Consider the following 24057-nt stretch of genomic DNA (forward strand, 5'->3'; position numbering starts at 1 on the left):
GGCATAATTTTTGCCCATAAAAAGAGGCATTTGATGTTTTGTTCCTAAATCAAAGACTGTTAGATCCTAAAGGATGCAAGGCCAGTTATCCCTGACATTTCCATAATCAATATATAAATACAAATTACATGTCTAATTTCCGCATACCTAGACTTTCCTACTTCAGACTTTCGCCCATACTTGCCTGGCTGCATCCTTGCTACATATGCAGAATAGAATAAACCAGGGACTGTGCTGCTGGAATAATGATGCCTGCCTGCTCCCTTCATTCCAATTTTTTTTTTAATCTCTAAACTAAAATTTGGTGTGCAAATGCTTGATATAAATCCAAATGGGCCATTTTGCCTCTATTTTATTTTTATCCTTACGGAACTGTGAACCAGTAATGATTTAAATGTACATGTAATTAGTGTAGAACTCTACCTGTAAATTCATGCAGAGGCATGTGAGCATTACAAATGGGCAGCTCTGATAAGCTTTTGGAAACGTACAACATAAAGAAGGAACTTGCTCCATTGAAAACCTGCTTGATTCACCCTGTCTATACCATCTATGTTTCTGCCATAAGTTGAATCATGTCCTGTTCACGGATTCTATTTTGGTCTTGAGTGGCACATTTAGAGGACACAGGCACGATCTGAGCACATGTGCTCACAACATCCTTTTTATCTTTGAACTGCTGTCGAGTGTTCTTTTACTACCAACCACAGTAGTTAATTAGCTGTAAGCACTGCTTTATATATGTGTAATTAAATACTCCATCATTGCTTTAGTATGTTTTTATTTCTAAAGACCACATGGGCCCCATAGACCTCCCTCTGGGGCGGGTGGGGGCTACATGCCTATATACAGTGTTCTGTACACAAAGCCTCAATTTTAGGAGTAGTCCAGGGAGGAGCATAACACTCAGATCACTTTTGATGCTACATCTTTCTTTAGATAATTTTAAATGGCCTTTGGCCCCCATCCCATCAAATGGTTTCAGACATTCTTTAATTTCTATATCAAGCTCCATTGAAAACCTGCTTGATTCACCCTGTCTATACCATCTATGTTTCTGCCATAAGTTGAATCTTCAGTCTGTTTGATATAACTCCAGTTGAGCCATTTTGCCTGTGTTTTATTTTTATCCTTATGGAACTGCAAACCAGTATTATTAAAAAGTGAACAAATTATTAAAAAGTGGTATTTTTTCTCTAGACAAAGCTGGTTATTGAGATGAGAATATTAACTCACCTCTTAGAATTCAACTTTTACCTCCCAGAGAGCTTCTCCTTAGAACTTCGCCAAGTCAGCAAGACCTTTCATTCTAATAACATATATGCATATATTAGAAATCGCTCATATGTCTATTTTATTAAATTGTTAAATAACTTGGCAAAATAAGTATATATTGGTGGACAAGCCTGAACAAATGTTATCCATCACTTTTAATCAGTTCCATTTAACTTCTCCTTAGATTGTTTACATGTAAACTTTCACATTCTGAGTCCTTTTGTCCTGCTGTGACATTTCCTGGAGTAAAAACAGCATGCTGAAGTAAATGGAACGATGCTTCCCTCTAGTGGACACCAGGAAAACTTAGCTAAAAGACAGAAAGGAAGGAGTCAAAAATATGAAGTCATTTGAGCAAGTATCAGGAGGCATAACATGTTCCAACTGTGAATCACACATCCATTACATGTTTAGACAACTCATCCCTTTTATATAAATGTTTTCATTTTGAAATATTAAAAATGGATTGGTAGCATAGGCAACTTCTCAAATTGTATATCCAGGAAAATTCCAACTTTTAAATGGAATCTCAAGACTGGCTACTACACTGGATAGGAAGGCCACTTTCCTGATGTGACAGAATCATTTGATGTGACAGAATCATGGCCAAGTGGCCCAAGTTGGTAGAAGTCAACTGTACCCTACACCATCTTAATTCTAGGAAAGGAGGAGATGAATGTACTTTTCTTTTTGTGATATCATAGTTATAACTTCTGCATTATTTATGTTTGTGTCTTGTCATTTAACTGAAAGCCTATTTTCTGATTCTTCTTCTGACTCTAACAAGAAAGAGAAAATGTACTTACATTTGATTACTTCTCTAGTACTTTCAGATATATTTTCTATATTTATATACTGAATCAGTGTCACAATATTCTAAGAAACCTAAATTATTATCAATAAGCAAATATATAGTGGTAAAAACTATTCTAAAAATATTTCTAATTTAAGCATGATTAATTCCAAATACTCAAATAGCTCCTTAAAACTGCCCATTTTATTTGCACGTGTTTAAGTGCATTAATATATAAGTAGGCAGTGAAGAATGTAATATTGGCCACAGCAGCTGGGTTTTGTTACTAGTTGCTGAATTTCATGGCATTGTTGCCACATAAATGAAAGTAAACTGGAGGCCAATTAAAATCTAATGCACTGCATGAACCTTGTTACCAACTCTTGATTGGATGCTCACCTTCTTTGCTAGATTAGCCACAAAGCACTGGGTGCACAAGTTGTTCTTGGTTTTATGATTTAGCCTAAATGATCCACAGAGAATTCTGTTAGATTGGACAACTGTATTTTTTTTCTCCTTACTTCTCTTCAATAATGATTCCAGAATGGGGTACAACATATTAAGGGAAAAAGACTGCCAAATGGTTCCTTACCTCCGTTAAAATACCCTTCACTTATTTTGTAATTCACACCTGTTACTTTATAAAAAGGTAATATTTTGTCTTTGTTTGTAGATATCTGGATGGGAATCAATTTACACTGGTTCCCAAGGAACTCTCTAACTACAAACATTTAACACTTATGTAAGTAACATAATTTCTCCGTCTTTAACTTATTCTATTTTATAAAAGTGGGGATGGGTAGAAGATTCAGTGAACCTTTCAGATAACATAAATTGTTTACAGTTACCTGCTTCCCTCCTCCTTGATCACTGTGGTCCTGGGTCACTAGCTACATCTTCATTGAATATAAATCAGGAAATAGAATGTCTTGGAAGAATTTTCCCTTCTATTCAAAGAAGCATGAACACAATAAAATATAAATAGTCAAAATATTATAGAAACAGTAAAATTGAATACTTCTTTTATAGTAATGGCTTTTTATAAGACAAGTTGAAAGAAAAAGAAGTAAAACAATGTCTTTAGTCTTGACTTTGAGCAAAAGATGGTACATAATAACTTTAATGAAAATACATTATAAATTTAGTTTATTAGGTTTAAGTTTCTTATGTAAAGCATTGTAAAGTAAGTTATAGGTTAAAAGTATTAAAATTTAATTTATAAAACCCATATATATTTATGAAAGATTTAAGAAAACTAAACAAAGATACTGAGATTCTAAGAATAAATTTAAAAATATTAAAGTTTTTTTTAAATTTAGTTTGCTGTCCTCCAAAAGTAATGTCTTTCATTCATTAATGTAAACAATTTTTCTAACTATAATTATAAACGTAAGAAGATATTTAAATATATAATCATTTTGATCTGGTTATATGCACAATATATATTATAATATATACAGTCTTGTATAATGTCACATTTTAGAGTAGTAGCCTTTTTGGTAATGGATAGAGTTTTTCAGAGCACAGAAAAATCAGCAAGAAAGATAATAGTTGTTAATGGAAAAAACCTCATTAGTTCAAGTCTATTTCATTTTCAAGTATAAAAGCTAGTTTCAGAGGAAGACTGCTAGTGTTCCTGGAATAAGAAGGTTTATTACTAATTAGTGACTTCTAGGAATCTATAAGAGCAGAAAACATTGCATATCCCAGTGTAGACTTTATCTAGATACACTGAGGTGAGTTAACATGCAGAACATCTCTTTCAGTTTTTTATAAAATATGCAAAATCAAACATTCTAAATGTAGTATAGACTATATCAATGACAAATGGTTAAAGATCAAAGACCATCTTCTAATGTGCCCTGTTCTGTTTCTAGTTATTTATTTGAAAGCAAGAACCAGTTGCATGTGTTTTATTCTATTTTTTAAAAAAAAAAGTAAACTTGCTTCAATTTCCAAAGGATCACTTTTACTAGATTCGGATCATTTGAGGGACAGCATGTAATTATTTTAAACTAGTTAGAAATGAGAAATTAGATTTATGAACCCAGAAATGGCTTTACCAGTGACTGATTATACAAATATCTTTTGCTAAATTAGATACATTTGTTTTTAAATTTAGGCGTGGTATTTAAGCAGCTGAAAATACAGATTATGAGGCTCTTATAAGATTCCTACCATTTTCAAATTATATAAGTCAAATCCAATATCAAAATTTTATTGATATTTATATATTTTAACAAAGGAAAAGTTCATCCTCCTTTTTTCTGAATCTTCCATTTTTTCATGTTTTGGATTTTGCTTCAGAAAAAAAAAATAGTGCATGCACATAATGTTTAGATATATAGTGAATATATAAATACAGATAAATATTAGAATAAAATTAAATTCATATAAGTTATTATGCATAGTACCAACTATACTTATAAATAGCCATTTATCACTGGTAAAAATTCAGCATCTCTCTTTCACTTATAATTCATTAAATAAATATTTGTTGAGGACTAGTGTGTGACTTAGATAAGAGCAGAAGCACAGGTGTTTTTAATGATGATATTGTGAATGTGATGAAGTTAGGGTTCTTTTAGTTATCAAATTTGAATATCTGTATCAGTGAACATGTGTGAGGATGTAGTATGTGTATCTGATGGGACTTTCAAGATCAAAGGTTTATTCTTCACTGGTAAGTTATGTCTCTTGTGTGTCACCTCCAAGAAAGCTCTCTGTAGAAGAGAACAGCCCAAGTCTATGGAAACAGTCGCAGAGGAATGTGGGAAAAACTCCTTCTCAAGCTTCTGTTCCAAATGAGACTGGCCATTGTGCTCATGCTTCATTGGCTGACACAAAATGTATTCACAACTGATTTGAACAGTAGAGGATGCGAATAAATATAAATAACGTTGTAATTTACCCCAGAGAGTAATCCAGTGTTTTATGATTTTCAAATAGTATTAAAATGCTAACAATACTGGTATGACTATTAACAGGCAGAGCCTTGTCTAAGATCAATAATATTTCTATCTTGGTTCATAAGACTCTGTGTCTTTTTTATTTTATTTTTCCTTTAGAGACTTAAGTAACAACAGAATAAGCACCCTTTCCAATCAAAGCTTCAGCAACATGACCCAGCTTCTTACCCTGTGAGTGTGAAAGTGTGGTACTGTGTATTCATTATGTCATGGGACAAAAATACATTTACCCCATGCTGGCCATCCTCGTGAATGGAAAGCATCTCTGTACTCAAGGAATATCAATTTCATTCTGAGAAACAGGCCAAGCCTCAAACAAGAGCAGATTTTACAGAAAATGTTGGGGTCTCAGGGGAACAAAAAAGAGTAATTTAGCATGCTTGTGGGAGGGTTGTGGGGATCCTTACCACTAGCCTCTGGAATGATCTTAGGGAGATAATGGTTGAGGGAAGGGCGGACAGAGGGAAGTATTTGAGGTCATGTTAGAGAGACAACACAAAGATAATGTATATCATGTGTAAATATCCTCGATTTATAAAATACTCAAAGAATTAATTTCTTAACTGCTTTATTTAAAATATGACATTGGGGCATTATTGGATTCCTGGATAAAGTAAAAAGGCTTCTGTATACTTTCAGAATTCTCAGTTACAACCGTCTGAGATGTATTCCTTCGCGAACCTTCGATGGATTGAAGTCTCTTAGGTTACTGTAAGTATCCTGGCTTCAACAAATACCTCTCTACCCTATGGTCTGAGGTTTGAGCTGTCTTCTTAATGATTTTTACTGTTTTATTGATACTTGGCTATGTCAGGATAGATGCATTAGGATTCACCATAAGTTTGGAAAGAAAAATTTCTATACCTTTGATGGGAACAGCATGACTTTCTCTTTTGTAATACTTGTTGCTACATAGCCATTTGCTTGATAAGAAATAACATTAAAATGGGCATTTTATATAGCTCCAATTAATTTCTGAAGCCATAAACTTATTTTATTTAGAAATCTCATAGTGCATGAATACATTTTTTTTACTACAAAAATGTACTTTATATAAAATAAAACATCACTCCCACTCCCCTTCTTCCTAATTAACAGTTAAAACAGCTTGAGGTGCCCATCTGGTCTTTCTTTATAAACATTTGTTTTTATGTCTTATTATATTTCTCCCCACAGCTATATAACTTTTAAAAATCATGAAGAGGATCTTTTCTTGTTCTGCCATTAGCTATTTTTATGTAACATGTGCTTTAGAATGTTTCTATTCTATAATACCTAGAGATTACTCGACTGTTTAACTAGGACTGAGTATTCCATAGGTTGAGGAAACATAACCTAGGTAATCATCATCGTCTTCACTATCATTTGGTTTAATTGTGAATTTTCATTATTCTGTACAATACTCTGGTGAACATTCTGTGCATTCACCTTGGTGCAGGCATTGTGGCATTTTAGCAATGACTTAGGATGGGAAGGTGCTGTCAGGTACTTAGAGAAAATATCAAAAGTAACTGTCAAGCTGTCTACAATGCAAGATTATCTTGATTTACAAATTTATGTTTTCATCAACTGCTTAGTAGAGTACCTTATTCTAAGCACTCTTGCAAACACTGAATACTATTAATCCTTTTATTTTTCTCTATGTGACAGATTGAAAATTGTTTTCCATTCCTGTTTCAATTTGCATTTCTAATTACTAAAGCATTTGAGTATATTCTGTTTGTTTACTGAGAATTTGTGCTTCTTATTCTAATGAAGCCTGATCATATCATTTCCCCATTTCCCACTAGGTACTTTGTTTTTTCAGTATTAATGTAGATGTCATTATGTACTTACTACTTAGACTGTACTTTTTAGGTCTTTTTATAAAAGGAATTAACCTTGCATCTGATAATTTTGCAAATATTTCCCATTCTGTTTTATAAATGGAATCTTTTACCTCAGGGATGTATTTTTATATTATAAAAATTTGCTACTCATTTCCTTTCTGGTTTGGGGTATATATAATTTTTTAAAGCCTTTCCTGTCCCATGATTGTATAATGGAGTGTGCTTTGTTTTAAAGCATTGTTAGTTTTATTTGTATGCTTAAGTCTTCAATCTGGGATTTATAATGTGTAGAAGATGTAAGGTAGAAACCACCTTTGCTTTTCCAAATGGATAATCAGTTGCAGGATAATCTATTTTTTCAACAAGCTAAAATGCTTATTATAAACCAAAGCCTCATACATTCATGGATCTGAACTTTCTGAAATGTAGGAAATTTAATCTTAATTTCTCTTGCTTTCAGTTCTCTACATGGAAATGACATTTCTGTTGTGCCTGAAGGTGCTTTCAATGATCTTTCAGCATTATCACACTTGTGAGTACCTAGTTCATGAATTTGGGTGAAGGTTCAGACTACCCCTGAGTTTGGAACAGCCCTCTTACCGCTACTTTTATTGAAACATTGTAAAATGTGACTGGTTTCATCTTTAAAGAAAATGTAAAGATTTTCAACCTGGATATGATGCCCACTACAAGACAGCTTTAATTTACCCTTGGTTTTTACCCTCAATTAGTTGAGTTTTCTTTGCTACCTAAAGTGTGTGTTCTACAGACATGGCTCTCTAACCCAAGGAGCCTTTTTTCTCTTCCCTTTGCTTTCTGATTCTAGAGTATTAGCTTCCCTTGAACTTGGCCTGGTCCAACCCTACTGTTCTGAGTCACATCCCAAGCATTACATCTTCCAAAAAGCCTTCCCTAGTTTGTCCAAACTGAACTCGTTTTTTACCTAGCTTTTAATATGGCATCATGCCAAAAAAATAGATAAATAAATAAATAAATAAGTTGGCATGGTTCAAACTGACTTTATAATCAGGTAGTGGTAAATAACCATGCTAATATTGAATTGTTCTTTGTGCTAACATTCATAACAGCCCATATTTAGGTCCATGTTTCTTGAAAGCAGAGTAAAGCAATTAAAATATATGTGATAACTAGGGTTCACAAAACTCATTTGTGTAGAATTCCAGTGTTCTATTTTTAGTGGGTTCTATTTTTAGTGGGTATAATAACTTGACAAACTTAAGAAGTGCAGGGATCACTGCAAGGTTCCAGAAAGTCCTTTGATGATGTTGAATTTGATATCACCTGGTAAGTCAACCTACTCCCATCTAAATATGGATGTCAATTGGGCCTCAATTCCCTAGAAGTTCGCCTACCATGTTCCCCCCATAGTTTTGCACTACGCTCCAAATCTCCAAAATTTCAATAAGATAAGAAAGTTAGAAAACTGGAAAAGAGGGATGTTTGGAGATTAGGATCCAATAGTCAATAATTTTTTTGCTTTTATGGGGCTGTTATCAGTGTGAGTTTTTAATCCATCTGTCAGACTGCTCTCTACTGTTCATATTCCTTCCACTGGACTATTAGGTACCAGGAGGCAAAACCTCCAAATTATTTTTATTTTTATTTTTTTTAATCTTTAAGCCCTCAGACCTACCTCAAAGTCAGTATCACAAACTCCGTGTTTTCCATCTGCATGAGATATAATGAATGAATCCCTTAGCTCAGGGGATAGGATTGCCACCCAGTGTGGCAGAGAACACATCAAAAAGGGGAAAGTGAACATTGCTGCTGGAGTTAGGGTCATGAATCAAAAATAGCTACACAGGCAGTGTGCTGCTTGAGCTGAGCAGAACCTTGTCTTTGTGTGAGCCTCTCCCTCCCACAAGGAGTGCAGTTTGAGCCTTCTCTGTCATGTGGCCTATCCTCTCTTGTATTTCATTCATGCATTTGTCTTTTCTGGCTGAGATCATAAAAACCTCTGCTCCTTTCCCTTTTCCCGCTTCGTCTCCTGTCATAGCAAGGATTTGGTGAATGTCAGTGAAAATGAGATGAAATGGTTCAAAAACATGATTTTGCTCATTTTTAATTTAGAAGGACTTGCATCTGACATATATAGTAAGAAAAGAGTTACTATATTCCAATTCTTGGTTGAAGTCGGGCATTAAAATTGCTATAATATAAAAGATGATTTTAAGTATGTCGTAGAGATTCTGACAAAAAGAATAAGATCAATATGCTTGAACTCCAGACCTAGAAATATCAATAATCAGAAATTAATTGTAAATCAGAATTAATCAGTTTTTAAATGCTGCTTTATGTATCTTCTACTTGTGCCCAAGTTTAGCAAAACTGTGAACAAACTAATTAACTTTTCACTCAGTTTCTTAACCTGTGAAGTAATTCCAATGTTATTTACTTAATAGAAATTACCACTTAAAATAAGATGGTGCAATTGGTACAGATGGCATAACCCAGCTCCTATAGACAGTATAGTGTAATAAAAATCAGCTATTATCTTAATTACTTTTCTATCACTACAACTCCTGATGTGAGTCAGAACCAAAGTCCTAAAATGAAAGACTTTGTGAAATGACAGATGGTCCAATCCAGCTCTGTTAGACTAGCTTTATGTATCTTGATTATTTCATGCCATTTAGTACCTCTGTGTGTTGACACTTACCCTCACCTGAATTATCCTTCCAACCTTTCCCATCTACTTAACTCCATCTGTCTCAAGTAGGTTAGACTGTCTCAAACCATTAGCTCCCCCCCAAAAAAAAAATAGTAGTCTCTGTAGGCTTCTTGAGAATACTTCTACAATAGCAGTGATAAATAATTTTCAAATGAAAATTATTTGTGCCTGACTATTTGCTCATCTCCTCAGCACAAGGAGTTCTTTGGAGTTAAGAATGATGCCTTATTCATTCATTGAGTCCTTGGAACCTTTCATAGGGATTTGAGTTCATAGTAAATAATTAGTAAATGCAGGATGCCTTTAGAGTGTACTTATATCCAACATCAACCTTGTCTCTGAAAGTATGGGAGGCTTTGTGAAGCTCAGGTAAGTGTTAACATTAGTGACAACTCACTAAATCCCCCAGATGCTCATGGTTCAGGAAAATTGGGACTCCCCAAAGTCTCCATTTTATTCTAAAGTGTTATCATCAATAAGGCTATTGGGATTTTCTACTGAGCATCACTTTGAATTCTGTTCCCTTAGGAAATAACAATGCTTCCATACTGTGTGTATGTGTGTGCTTTTGTGGTGTTGTTTTTCCAGAGCAATTGGAGCCAACCCTCTTTACTGTGATTGTAACATGCAGTGGCTCTCCGACTGGGTGAAGTCGGAGTATAAGGAACCTGGAATTGCTCGCTGTGCTGGTCCTGGAGAAATGGCGGATAAACTGTTACTCACAACTCCCTCCAAAAAATTTACATGTCAAGGTATGGTTTTTAAATATTTGCACATCTTTTTTTAAAATCACTTTTAATTCAAAAAGAAAAATTCAGCTAGACTTCTAAGTTCTAGTTGATAAGCCCAGTAAATGATGACTTTTTCTATCTCTGTTCTTGGACAAGAAAGAACTGTTACTCAAATGCCCAACTAAAGAACTAGCATTTTCAGATACATTGCAGAAATGACTAAGTTTTCTAGAGGATTTAGATAGAAGCACAATTTCTGGAAATTCCTTTCATAGTCTCTAACAAGTAAAATGTTCTGCTTTTGCCTTGTTTGAGCATGTGCCCTGCTCTTAGGGTTGCCAGGGCCCTGTGGCTTCCTGATACCAGGTAAGAAGAAACCCCTCAAGGGGTCAGCCAAACCTTCTGACCCACCCCATGTGCCACAGACTCCCTGTGTGGATGTTCCCACGTCTTGATCCTTTGCATTCCGTTCATTCTTTTCCCTTTGATGTATTTGTGAGTTCCAAATAGTGTCTTCATAACAAATATTACTTTATTCCATTATTACAAAAGTAATATATGAACAAATTCAAATCTAAGTAGGAACACTTTAAACTCTAAATAGAAAACTACAAACAATGAGAAACAGAAATAAGATTAACCATTATCACAAGTCTTAGAGACAACTACTATAAATTTGTTTCATGTATTTTGATTTTTGACAATCTTATATATGAGCTTAGGTTCCTTACCAAAAATGGGATAGAAGGTAGCTATTATTCACAAATTGTAGATGTTTTAAGAGGACTGCTTGAAATTATTATATAGAGGATAAAAATTCTTGAAACTTCTAAATCTATAGTCAGCAAACATTGAATAAGCTTGTTTTATGTTTAAAACTAAATCCTTGTATTATGAAACATGAATAAGTTTATGGTATGGTATTCACTTCCAAGTCTTGCAAACCTAGCTGGGAAAATAATTTTTTAACACTTGAACATTTATGCAGGAAAAGAATGTTTGGGGAGTAAACATTGTGCTGTAAGTAGATAACAGCATAAGTTTAAACCTCAGCCTGGTCAGGGGTAAATCCTGGCTTCATTTCCCAACAGTTAGATAACCTTAGTTTAATCACTTAACAAATCTGTGCCTCGGTTTCCTCATGAGTAAGCAAAGATGACAGTATCAGCCTTAAAAAGTTTTGATAGGATTAAATGTTTTGATATGTTCAAGTTACATATCTCACAGTAAACACACAATATAGGTTAGTGATGCATGTATTCCAACATTTCAGAACTCCAACAAAAAAATGGTTTATTGATAAAGAAAGAATTTTCAAAAATCACACCCACCTAACATTTTAAATAGCATCTAATGCTTTTTTCATACCTAAGTATGTTTGCAAAACCTTCATAACTTGCAGAACATTCCAAATGTTAGCATTTTAAAACAAACCTCTTTGGGTGTTCTTTTTAAATGTATTTGGTAGAATGTAAGTGCCACAACTAAGTCTAAAAGAAATAAAAGCAAGATAACCATTCGCATATTTTATTGTTCTTCTTCCTAGAACTTCTTTTGTTCTCTTTGAATTTCTATTCCAGTACCTCAGAAAATTCTAACACTTTGGTACAATATGATTTCAAGTTTTTAAGTTTCCCACCATCAAAAGTCTATAAATGCTTACATTTTCCTCTGAATTGAATTGTTGTCATTAATACTGGTGCACCATTAATTGAAATGATATAATTATTTATATATGCTTTAATATCATTATGAAAAACAAGGTAAATCTTATTGCAATGCCTCTTAAGAGGTTAGGTGCATTGAATGCAAGAAACTTTACAAGTGACAATGATTTTGAACTGTTTAAATTGTTCTTTTGTAATCCCAGATGTTTCTTTGTGGCAATGGCCAAGGTTAGTTTCTGGTGAACAGAGAGGTATACCATTCTTTGGCAATGTGAGGCAGAAATTACTATTGAAGGTGAAACATGAAATCTTGTTTGAGGGAATATTATGGGGCAGATTACATGGGGAAGTTGAGAAATTGCAACCTAGTTCTGTTACACCTCTCTGCTCAGGTGAACCCACATTTCTTTTTGAAGAATGCTGGTGCTTATTCTTTCTTAAGTTGATAATTCCCTGCAGATGTTTCTGTTGTTATTTTTGTGGGATGAGTTGAGGGATGTTATAACACAATTTTGAAGAGCTATATACTTATAGTCCACCCTGGAACGTTATAGTTTGCATTAATTTATTAAATGATCTCAGAAATTCAGTACATGCTTTATATATATATATATATATATATATATATATATATATATATATATATGCAAATTTAACTAAATGTTTATTTAATTTATTTGACCTTTTCGTTCTTCATTTCATGACTGTAGCATCTCACATACTTAGTATAGCCTGAATGGAAATAGGCTTGCAGAAGATAAATTCTTATCTGTACTATTCACTACAACTTTCTGCAGATATGAAAATGTTCTCCATCTGCACTAGCTAGTATGGTAGCCCCCAGCCACATGTGGTTATTGAGAAAATTAACATGTGGCTAATGTGATTGGTGAATTGAAGTTTTCATTTCATTTAAATCTAAACTTAACTATCCACATATGACTCATGGCTACCAAATTATAGTAGTAATTGCTGTAAATGCTCAAAGGAATAAATCATGGTAATGTAAAAGATGTATATATAATGCAAAGATGTATAAACCAGTAGTTGGGACAGATAGACCATTGTGAGGATGGTGCACCTGGTGGACAGAACTGCAGGAGCAGAGCTGCATTGTGGGAAAGTTTTGTACCTGTTTCAGTGCCCCCAGGAAACAGAGCTGGGATTTGTTAATTGACAGATAATAGAAAGTCCTAGGTCTCTCAGCTGAACTTTGGCAGATTAGTTTAATATTCACTATATTACCAAATCAATAGTTTATGCATATTTGAAGTTATCCGTTAAATAGCTAAAAGCATGGATACAGGACAGTTTGCAACAGTGCAAACATTCAAAACTCAACACATGCCATGCAATTGCATTTAGCAGACAAGAATTTAATTCAATTTTCTATACCTTAATATAATTTTAGAGTGATAGCAAGCACTGAAAAAATGTTTTTTTTGCATTTGTCTCAACATTTGTCAAAATATTGTGAAATTTCCTTTTCTTATTATTTCTCTGCTAGCTCAAGAATTATGACAATTTAGACTGGATCTTTGCCAATATTACTACTGCTATCACTACTGATACTAATAATAAATGATCACTTCCTTTCTCAGTTATTGCATTATGCTGAGCACGTTACCTACATTTTTATCATTTAATCTTGACATTATTCCTATGTGAGAACTGTCATTTCCCCATTTTAGAGAGGAAAATATTGCATGTAGGGTGACTAATAATATATCAAAATCTGAGTAAAGGAAGACAGACTTTGAACCCTGAATCTCTGACTCAGAGCATGTTGTTGAAATTTACTTTGTAATTTTCTATAAAAAATATGTTCAGAACAGTGTATCAGTCTCAATAAGATTGATGCCTACTATGGAATCATACTGAGAAAATGAAAATTATGAACTATTCTCAGATGTTTGCTAGAAATATTTACTTATAAGAAATGGGTTAGTAGAACGCAAGGTATTCAAATCTATTAATCAAAATAATTCACTCAAGGATGTCTCCTGAGTCCTGTGCTGTTGAACATGCATGCTTTAGGAACTTGAGAGCAATAAAGTGATGTTCCTTTATCTATTTTATAATAGAATGTTTTCATATTTTAATTTAATTTTCCTATTGTTAGAGCAGTGTGAATCTTTTTTATTTTATTCATGGAATGCATGTAAGTACAAAATCTCCCAATATTAAGGTTTGTCAGTATACAATTTTAAATTACAGCATAAAGATAATATTCTTTATTTGAAGCCAAGTTTATAAAACTAAATTTTAAAATAGTCATTTTATTCTGCAATAAAAATCTATGCAATTATTTTGAGGAATTATTTCAATAAGAACTTATTCAGTTTTTCAGAGTACTTTCTTTTTTTTACTACGCCATATTTTTTGATATACAATAAAAATAAGGAACAGAATGAAACAGATGATCAGAGCATATTTAATTAATACCCAGACAAGAGCATTCTTGAGTGGAAAATAGGTGGTCATTACCTCTGTATCCCAGATGACCACCTCTTCTCTTCACCTTCAGATGACATTAGAGCGATCGGTCATTCTATAAGAAAATAGAAGTTTTTGTCTCTCCTGATTTTCATTAACAAATTTATCATGCAACTTGAAATTTGCTAATTTCCAATATTCCTGTTAAGACTCCTAGTTTAGGATGATTTAGCTACGCTTTAACTAAACTCCAGGTGGTTTTGTTTGTTTGTTTGTTTGTTTGTTTTTCATTTATAAACATTTCTTGAACACTTAAGCATGCTTGGGAGTGAGCATTCTATTTGAAATTAATGATATATACCTTCATTCATTTAATAAATATTACAGTTCCTACTATATGCCAAACACAGTTCTGAGGTTGTAAGAATACAGCATTATGCAACATAGAATATAAACCTCTATCTTCTTAGAGTTTATATTTTATTAGTATATATGTTTAAGTAGATAATTCTAAAATAATTTGGAATTTTGGTGATAGAAATACATATTAGATATTAGTGATATCTACTTGAACCACACAACTATGAAATGATAGTGACATTGCCGTGTCCATGAAGCCATCAGGACATTGTCACAGGAAGCCAAGTAGAAGTGAAATTAGAAATGGAACAGAGGTGGAGACCCAGGTAGACAGGTGTCTGACAGCTATGGGATCAAATAAACACACAGAAACGCTGCTAAAAAATGTAATTACTTCATTTGTAGGAGTCAGCTTGAGTGTCAAGAACCTGGAAACTTTTGAAATCCTAAAATAATTAACATTTTGCCACCCACTGGCTGATCTCTTGTCCTAATTATATACATTAAGAATCCTGTAGATTTGGGAACTCCTAGTAGAAATTTGACCACCCCTCAGCAACAACATTGAAATACTACTAATTTTTAGCAAGGGCAACTTCTTCCTTTTGGGGGGATTTTTTACAAACTTGGTTTGTGTCTCAAAATTGTTGATTGATATTATCTTTAGTTATTAACTAAGTATGAAGATGATTAACTAATTTACCCCAAACTAGAAGTAATGGGAAATTCACTATTTTGAAACATTATTGAGAATTTTACAGTTTCAGATTTAGGATCACTAATATATTGTTTTAATTTTTAAATAGCATTATTTTGGGGGGATTATAATGTATACATTAGCTAAATTCAGATTATATATATAGTATATAGTTTTATATATATATATATATAATTATATATATAGTATATAGTTTTATATATATATATATATAATTATCTATCAAAAGTATATAGTTATATAGTTATATATCAAAAGCACCACTCTTTAAAAAAATAAACAGGGACTATTTTTCATTATATGTTTTAAGATTTTGAACTGGGAAATTTTTAACTGACGTTTGTTTTAATAGGGTCAAGAAAACCAACAATTATACATTCAGTTTTGAACATTTCACATCCATATTCTCTTTGATATAATTCCATAAAATAAGTATTGTTCTTTTATGTTTAAACATAAGAAGTTCATTTATTGGTCTAAGATCACATTTAAACTGGAGTTAATGATCAAGCCCAGTGATCCTAAAGGAGTCACATGTAACCTTTTATGCAATGCAGATTCACAGAATTTTAACCCCCATCATCTGGTGCCCATCTGTATCTCTCAACTGAAACTATTATGAGGACACCAACAACTTCCATGTTTCTAAATTCAATGGCTTCTTTTCAGGTACCATTGGCTCTCTCTTCATTTTAGGCAATGGTGGCTACAGCTCCTTTATATACATTATAGTTTCCTCTTTCTTTGTTCCGATTGCCAACATCTCCTTTTTAACACAGTCTTTAATGTAGACATGTGTAATTCTGTCCTTGGCCCTATTACATTCTTGATTGAATTCAGTCTGTTGCTCAACTATCTAGCCATGACTTTCATTATGAACTTCAAACGCATCCTTCCATTCACTTTGTGGATTCCTTTGCCTTAATGGTCTGTAGAATCTAAAAACACGTATTGTAAGATTGCCTTCTCATTTTCCACATTCTTTCTCTAATTGATACATGTGTGTCTTGACTGCTGAACAGTAAGTTTTTCCAGGAAATCAGGCATTTTTTTTGGCCTTGATCCTCCCAAACATAACCTGGTGCCTGGCAAAAAGTAGATCCTCAATACTTATTTGATAAATAACAATGGAATGTTAACAAATATATATCTGCTGTTAATGCTTAAGAAATGCAGTAATAGCAAGTGAAACATAGACTAACTGGTCTTGAATAAAAGTCTCCTTTTGGCTCATTATGACCAACATCAAATATTCTCTACATATGTCTTTTTGTCTTTGTTCTACATCAGACTGCACTAAGGGCAAAGCTAGAGAATTATGTTGTTGGATTCATGTTTCTGGGGGATGCCAGAATTAAGGGAGAGTCAGGAGCATGGTTAGAAATTTTTGTTTGGAGCTTTTAGCAATAAATCATAGTGATATACAACTCTCAGTGGGTAGCAATATTGGTGTTAGGTGCATAGCTAGTGATTTGAATCAAGTAAGCAAGTCCGCCTACAAACCTTAATGGATTTGAAGTCCAGCAGTTCATTCATTAAAGATTAAAGTAATTGGCAGAAACAGACTGTGAACCAAACCTTCTTCTCATTTCCCTTTGAATTATTAAACTAAGCACACTTATATCCATGGAGCTGATGTTACATGCTTTCTTAAGTCAGGACCAACTATTACATCAATCCAGGTACCCTACTCCAGCCGTATTCATTTCAGCAACACTAGTACACAACCATCTTCTGGAAATGAGATTTCTTCTCCATGGTGCCCATTGCACAAGAACTAATTTGTTGACAATATTTGAACAGTTCTTGGAAACAGTTAGCTTTATAAAGGGAAAAGGCTTGAAAATTACATTTCCCTTCCAAGCAGCAATGCCAGAACCAAAAGAACCTCCCCTGCTTCCTCAAGTTATTCTGTTACTTTTAATGGCTGTTCACACCAAATTTCCAAATCATGATCATATTCCTCAACAATATGAAAATCATTAACCCTGGGTTCTGGTACACCAGAAGTTAATTATGTCTTGATAACCACTTACATTCCTATGATGTTCTTAATAGTTCCTATAGTTTTCAAATTTTTCAACCATCCCTGGAGTCCTTGTGTGCGTGTGTGTGTGTGTGTGTGTGTGTGTGTGTATGTATGTGTGTGTGTGTGTGTGTATATATATATATATATATATATATATATATATATATATATATATATATATATATAAATACAAAAAAACCACACACATCATTGTAAGTATTTGGAGATACAAAAGAATTCTGCTATGTACATTTGGAATTTATACAACCTACAATCATCTTTTGCATTCCTCAATTCAAATTCAAGTAATAGAAATAAATTATCTTTGAAGAACTGATTTTAAAGAAAACTATCAGAAAGGAGGAGCAAATAGAATGCCAGCTCTAGAAGTCTGTTTTACTAACTGAAGTTAGAACTCAAAATTTTACTGTGTTCCCAAAACCAGTGCCCCCAAAACAGTTCAGCATGTTTAACAAATTGTCAGAGTAGCCTTTCAATGTGAAAATGCTTATTACCCTGATTTTTCAACTACACTGAATATTTATACAAAGAGACAAAAATCTTCTTTCATATACATGTACAAATTCTCATATGAAAATAATTCAGCTTAATTAGTAACATAGGAAATTAAATTTGTTCCTAGGAAAAAATGGACAAATTAGATATTGCTTATTAGTCATTTGGTTCAGTGGACATCTACTAAATAAAATTATTGATTCTCTGGTAAAATGGACAAAGATTCCTTCATCCCAGCAGTTTTGTTACCTATTGACTTATTAAGTTCTTCAAGGTATATCCACATCCCCCTCCCAACACTATCTCTAGCTTCTTATCTAAATACTTAAATTTAACTTTTGAAAGGTATCTCATTGCACAGGATGAACTTGAAAACTGCCAGCCCTGAACTCTTCTACTCAGTCATAGACTTACCAAGTTTGAAAGCACAGTAAGACCAAAAAACATTTTTCCTCAAGGTCTCGGGATACAGCCAGATGAATGTTCACATGCTTGCACATACTGACCTGATGTTTTGCTTGCATTTCACAAAGGTTTCATCCCCTACCTTTGTTCTGAGTTCCATTCTTTCTTCTCTCCCAAATAATTAGAAAATTTTTTGCTATTACTGACTCTAAATAGAATTTTAACAAACACAAAGCCATTTATTGTGAGATGTTATGCTAATTTAATTAACTGTTTGAACTAATTCCCACCTTTAATTTCTCCAATATGCTGATTAGTGAAATTTTTTTGTTCTTTAGTTGATAAGTAATGGGGGAGGTAAGAAATTGAACTTCTTGAGGCCCACTTCAGAATTAATTCCAGTAATTTCCAAACTATATTTTGATACAGAGACTGAACTAAGTTGTTTTGGTTATCAAGAAAAAAGTGGAAGGGATACTGGTATTGATATGGTGGTCCCTAGTGAGTGAGGTATCACTAGAAGCAGTTACCACCCTTTCCATTAACACTGTCATCCCAATAACTGTCATCCATTTCCAAATGTTGAAAAGAAACAGGAATTTCAATGCAAATATAACTCAAGGTTTCCCTTTTCAGTTCAGTGTTGCTAATAGAAAAACAACACAAAGCACTCTCTTTTTTCATGGGTTTTAATTAAAAATTTTTATTTGAATAAGTACTGGTATTTCCTATGGTGATGAACTCCACAACCACTATGTAAATTTGCATAACTCACAAACATATGCCCTAATCTGTAGAGTAATTTCATGAAAGGTAGCTTAAATAAGCAGAAGTCATACAGTATTTTGGGTAAAGTTACATTAGAAGGTTATGTCAGTGATAATAAGGATTGGGGGCATGCTCAACATATATTCACAATAATTATCCAAACCATTTTGTTAGGAATAGTGTGTAATGACATGCAGGACTGAATTTACTGTTGCTCGTTCCAATGAAGATAAAGAGCTACAAAGAGATTGTTGGTAACAACAATACAATGAATTTTTTATAAAATATTTCTATTTTATATATAGAGATGTTACTTTTCTATCATCCTAGTCAGAAACAGCTTCTTAAAATAAAGCTAATGAGCTTTTACAAATGTAAAAAAGTAGCATCAGTGGAACATAATTTTATGGAGAACAGTTCATTTTCAGCATTATTAGCCATTTATCAAATAAGTGCAAATAATGGGAAACTAGTTGCATTTGATCTAGGCCTACTATGGATCATGAAACTTAAAAATGTGAGACTGCAAGTACAGGTCATTTTAATGATATTTATTTTTCTTGGAGAAGAAAATGTGAATCTCAGCCATCATCTATTGTGCTAAAGAACTAACAAACTGAATTAAAAGGATGCAAGGGAGAATGTAATGGAGACTACATTTTTACTTTATTTCTATATGTATAATAGTAGCAGTGAGGCTGGGGGTATAGCCAGTGATAAAGCATGGCTTAGCATGTGTGAAGCCCAAATTTCAACCTCTAGCACACACATAAAACAATACAAAACAAAACCAAAAAACCCAAACACCTCACCAAGATCACAGAACGCAGATTGTATCTCCTGTGTGAAAGTAACAATACCAAGCTAGTGCTATCTGGGAATGTGTGTTCTATTATGCTTTTAATTATAGTGATAGATTTCTACTCTCATATCCCATCACTACATTTGTGGTCCTCTCTGAGACTAATAGTATGCATTTCCATGAAACTGGCTAAAACTGAAATGTAGGCAGTTACCATGAAATGCATCCACATAAACTTTGAACTCATAAGGGAATTTACCCTGTGATGTTGATGTCATTAACATTAGACACAACCCCCTAAACTATCAATCCAGAGTCCAGATCTGACCCAAAACTATCAAAGCCATGTGTTGCATGTTTGAACACCTGATTATGCTGATTCCTTGTTTCATTTTGTTGGGGAAACACATATAGATACATGACCTATAATTGTATCCAAAATTTACTGTTACATTAAAGAGTAGAAATTATTTTAAATGAACTAACATTGAAAAAAATCTCTTTCTCGTATTTTTCAATTAATTTTTAGGCCCTGTCGATGTCAACATTCTAGCTAAGTGTAATCCCTGCTTATCAAATCCCTGTAAAAATGATGGCACCTGTAACAATGATCCAGTTGACTTTTATCGATGTACCTGCCCGTATGGCTTCAAGGTAAGTAGATGCTGTTGTGAGAGCCACAGTCTGGAAACATATCTTTTTTTTTTTTTTCATAATTCTACTATGCTTTCTCTGTGCACAGTGAATGTCCTCATTTGTATTCAACCTAACTTGGCCATTCCTTCTACAGGGGCAGGATTGTGATGTCCCAATTCATGCATGCATCAGTAACCCATGTAAACATGGAGGAACTTGCCATTTGAAAGAAGGGGAAAAAGATGGATTCTGGTAAGTCATGAGGCTGTGATTTCCTTTGTCTGAAGTATTGGAGCAAGAATAACTAAGAAAACAGGCATTTTCCTTTTCAAACCCAAGGGCATTCTTTTGAAAAAGAAAAACAGAATAAGGACAATATGTATTGGTCCCTCCCAGAGGTATACTGCAATATTAAAAACAAATGGAGACTCCACAGGGTTCTCAGCTTAGGATGTTACAAATCAAAAATTTAAAAACATGCACATACACATATGATTAATCAAGTCAGATTAGGGCAAGACAAAGTGTTGGCTCAATTATGCTAATTAATAGCCAACTCTTCCCTTAATGCAAGTCCTGCATTCATCTGATGATTTGCTTATTGCTTTAACAGACAGTGTGCAATGATGAGATGTAGGTCCCACTGAAACAGAAAATTAATGATTCATTTCCAGGCCACAATATACATAGACAATCATGCTGTGAACATTTTAAATCTGGAATTATTTAATCATACAGTACAATTACTTCAGATGTACTTCATGAATTATGAAAGAGTCCATTAAGTGACATTAAGAATTTCACTTTAGAATGCTAATCTACTACTAACACTTGTTAGAATTGTCACGTTATAGAAGAAAAATACTTCATTTCTGTTACAAAATTTTCTCTTATCCATCTACACTTTACTCAAAGCTCATACTGATATTACTTGAGATTAAATATACAATATTTTATGTGGTAAATTGCATTTATTGTCTTAGAGAAAATGTTCATATTTTGTAATTGCAAGGAAGACAAAACTTAATTTTTACATTTCTTTTTTGTTGCCAGACATCTTAAACATTTCACATAGAGTAGATGATATGATTTTAAGAATCAGAATTAGTTCCTCCTCATTTCTGAGTAAAGAAGCATAAATTACTCTATTAGAGAAAAACTTGGGATTAAGATATCTCTGATTGTGGAGTCAAACTTTATTTCTGTATCATACCTGGAAATATTGGTTTTTAAGACCCTGAAGCCACTTACCATCTTGAAGCCAACATAAGTTTTATTTTTTAATGTTTTCTGGTTTGTTTGATATTACATTAAATCAATACTTACAACATGGCATTTCAAAACTTTTAAAAAACAAATTCTTATAATTTTATGAGCTCTATAATTTACAAATGTATTTATGTTTTTTTTTCAATATTTAGATCACATGGATTTAAAATGCAGCAAAAAGATGTGAATTGCTTTTGTGTTTATTTTGCCTTTCTGCCCTGATATTCAGGTGTATCTGTGCTGATGGTTTTGAAGGAGAAAATTGTGAAGTCAATATTGATGATTGTGAAGACAATGACTGTGAAAATAATTCTACATGTGTTGATGGGATCAATAACTACACATGCCTTTGCCCACCTGAGTACACAGGTATGAACACTGGGAAACATTGTGCCATCAATCACTGTGTCTCTTTGAAAGCATCATTGGCACTATGCTCCTATTTATTTACTAATCCATTCTATTATTCTATAACTGGTAGGTGTTTTGTAAATTAGATGTAATGTAAATAATGGAAGGAACTAAGATGGTTTCAGACAATCAAATATAAGACCCAGCAAGCTCAGTGCAAAGTGAGTCCATTATAAAGTCATTGCTCTGCAGCAAAAAAAATAATTTTTCATGTAGAAAGTTCTTATCCCACAATTCAATAGCATTTCCATTTAAATCATTTTCCCCATACAAACCAACTCACCAAAACATATGTGAAAAGAGAGAATTTTTAAAATAGCCAAAATGTAATTAAACATTTGAGATACTTCGTCTATGTTTATTTTTTTACCAGCAAGTATTTGCTTCTAGTGACCCATGTCCTTCAAGATGAAAATCAGGAAGAGACTGAGCATTTGGGATACTCTTACAAAGCCATCACCCTTTTTCTGACATTTTGTCTCTGTGGGTGATAAATCTCATATGACTATCCAAATTGCTAAACTTCCACTCAATTTAAACCAATTTGCTATAAAATCAACATCAAGTTTATGGCCTATCTATTTTGACAGAGCATCTGTTTGACTGATATTTGTGACTATGAATAGGAAAATTCATAGTTGTCTTTTTGTTCCTTAATCTCTTATATTTAATGGAGAAAAATAATTCCATATTATATTTTTTTAAAAATAAAGAAGTAGATTCTACTAGTCTGTTGAAAGCTACCATTTCCATTTAGCTGGATATTTTTATTAATTATATTTCCATTAAATCCAATACATAGTTAAGAAAATCAGAGACTGAAATATCTATAGATGTGGCTAAGACTAACATCTCTAAACATTGAAGATGCACACACCTCTATATAGCTAACTTTCATAGGGTTTGTTGGAAAACCACTGAAATTTAAATTTTTATCAATACCTTTCTTGATGGGAAAGTATCTTTCATGATGAAAAACTGCTAAATACAATAATGAAGTTCAGTTTTAACAGCTCAGATCTGTTTAAGGGTCTCTGACGCTGCATTTTCTGTGATTCAGGTCTTTTTAATAGGAGTAAGGCACCTTATGTCATGTAAAGTTATACTGTTTTCAGAAGAAATGCTGTATCACTAATTGTTCTATTACATGGATAGAGGGTTTATACTGCTTGGCAGGCAAAATTTGAGCATTCTTTGATATTTTGCATTAACCACGGGATAAGGATAGGAAATAGATCTAACATGCACCTATAGTACAGGGGTGTGCTACAAAGCTTTCACCTTCCACCAATAAAACTCACACCTCTCATACTTGGCATGACCCTGTGGCCACAGATTCTGGAGCCCTTACAGCTACTCTGATAACCTGAGGGCTAATTTGATATGTGTAAAAACCCAATGTTTGCACTAAAATCTGTTACTTAATACTGTCTTAGGACAAAAATAGGTCTCTTTTTCTGTCATTGTTCTGATCATTTTGAAAAGTGATTAAGAACCCACTTAATCTTGGAGACCTCTATAAACCAACCTACTCTGATTCCACCAGACAAATTAGATCCAAGCATTGCAAGCATAATTTTGCTATCTATGCCTTTTTATGTATGGAAACCAAGAATGGATGAATGAATATATATAAATACTTTCCCTTCCTGATGAAATCTGGGCTTGGAGAACAGCTATGTTCAGGTTCTTGTATGTCTTTCTTATGATAATTTAAATAAGGTGGTAAATACTGAGTTGGTTTGAAGGGG

The 24057-nt window shown here is 33.3% G+C and overlaps 1 protein-coding gene across 2 annotated transcripts in view; it reads left to right on the forward strand.

Moving 5' to 3' along the window:
• SLIT2 (slit guidance ligand 2) overlaps positions 1-24057 on the forward strand; it is a 329247-nt gene that overhangs the window by 268179 nt on the left and 37011 nt on the right. For both annotated transcript variants that reach the window (XM_081304246.1, XM_081304247.1), the window contains 8 exons: positions 2742-2810; positions 5137-5208; positions 5677-5748; positions 7327-7398; positions 10147-10310; positions 20520-20644; positions 20781-20878; positions 22125-22264. In XM_081304246.1, coding sequence (XP_081160372.1) covers positions 2742-2810; positions 5137-5208; positions 5677-5748; positions 7327-7398; positions 10147-10310; positions 20520-20644; positions 20781-20878; positions 22125-22264 — 812 coding nt within the window. The remainder of the gene's footprint in view (positions 1-2741; positions 2811-5136; positions 5209-5676; positions 5749-7326; positions 7399-10146; positions 10311-20519; positions 20645-20780; positions 20879-22124; positions 22265-24057) is intronic.

The sequence above is a fragment of the Spermophilus citellus genome (assembly GCF_964194105.1).
Source record: "Spermophilus citellus genome assembly, chromosome: 8".
NCBI lineage: Eukaryota > Metazoa > Chordata > Mammalia > Rodentia > Sciuridae > Spermophilus > Spermophilus citellus.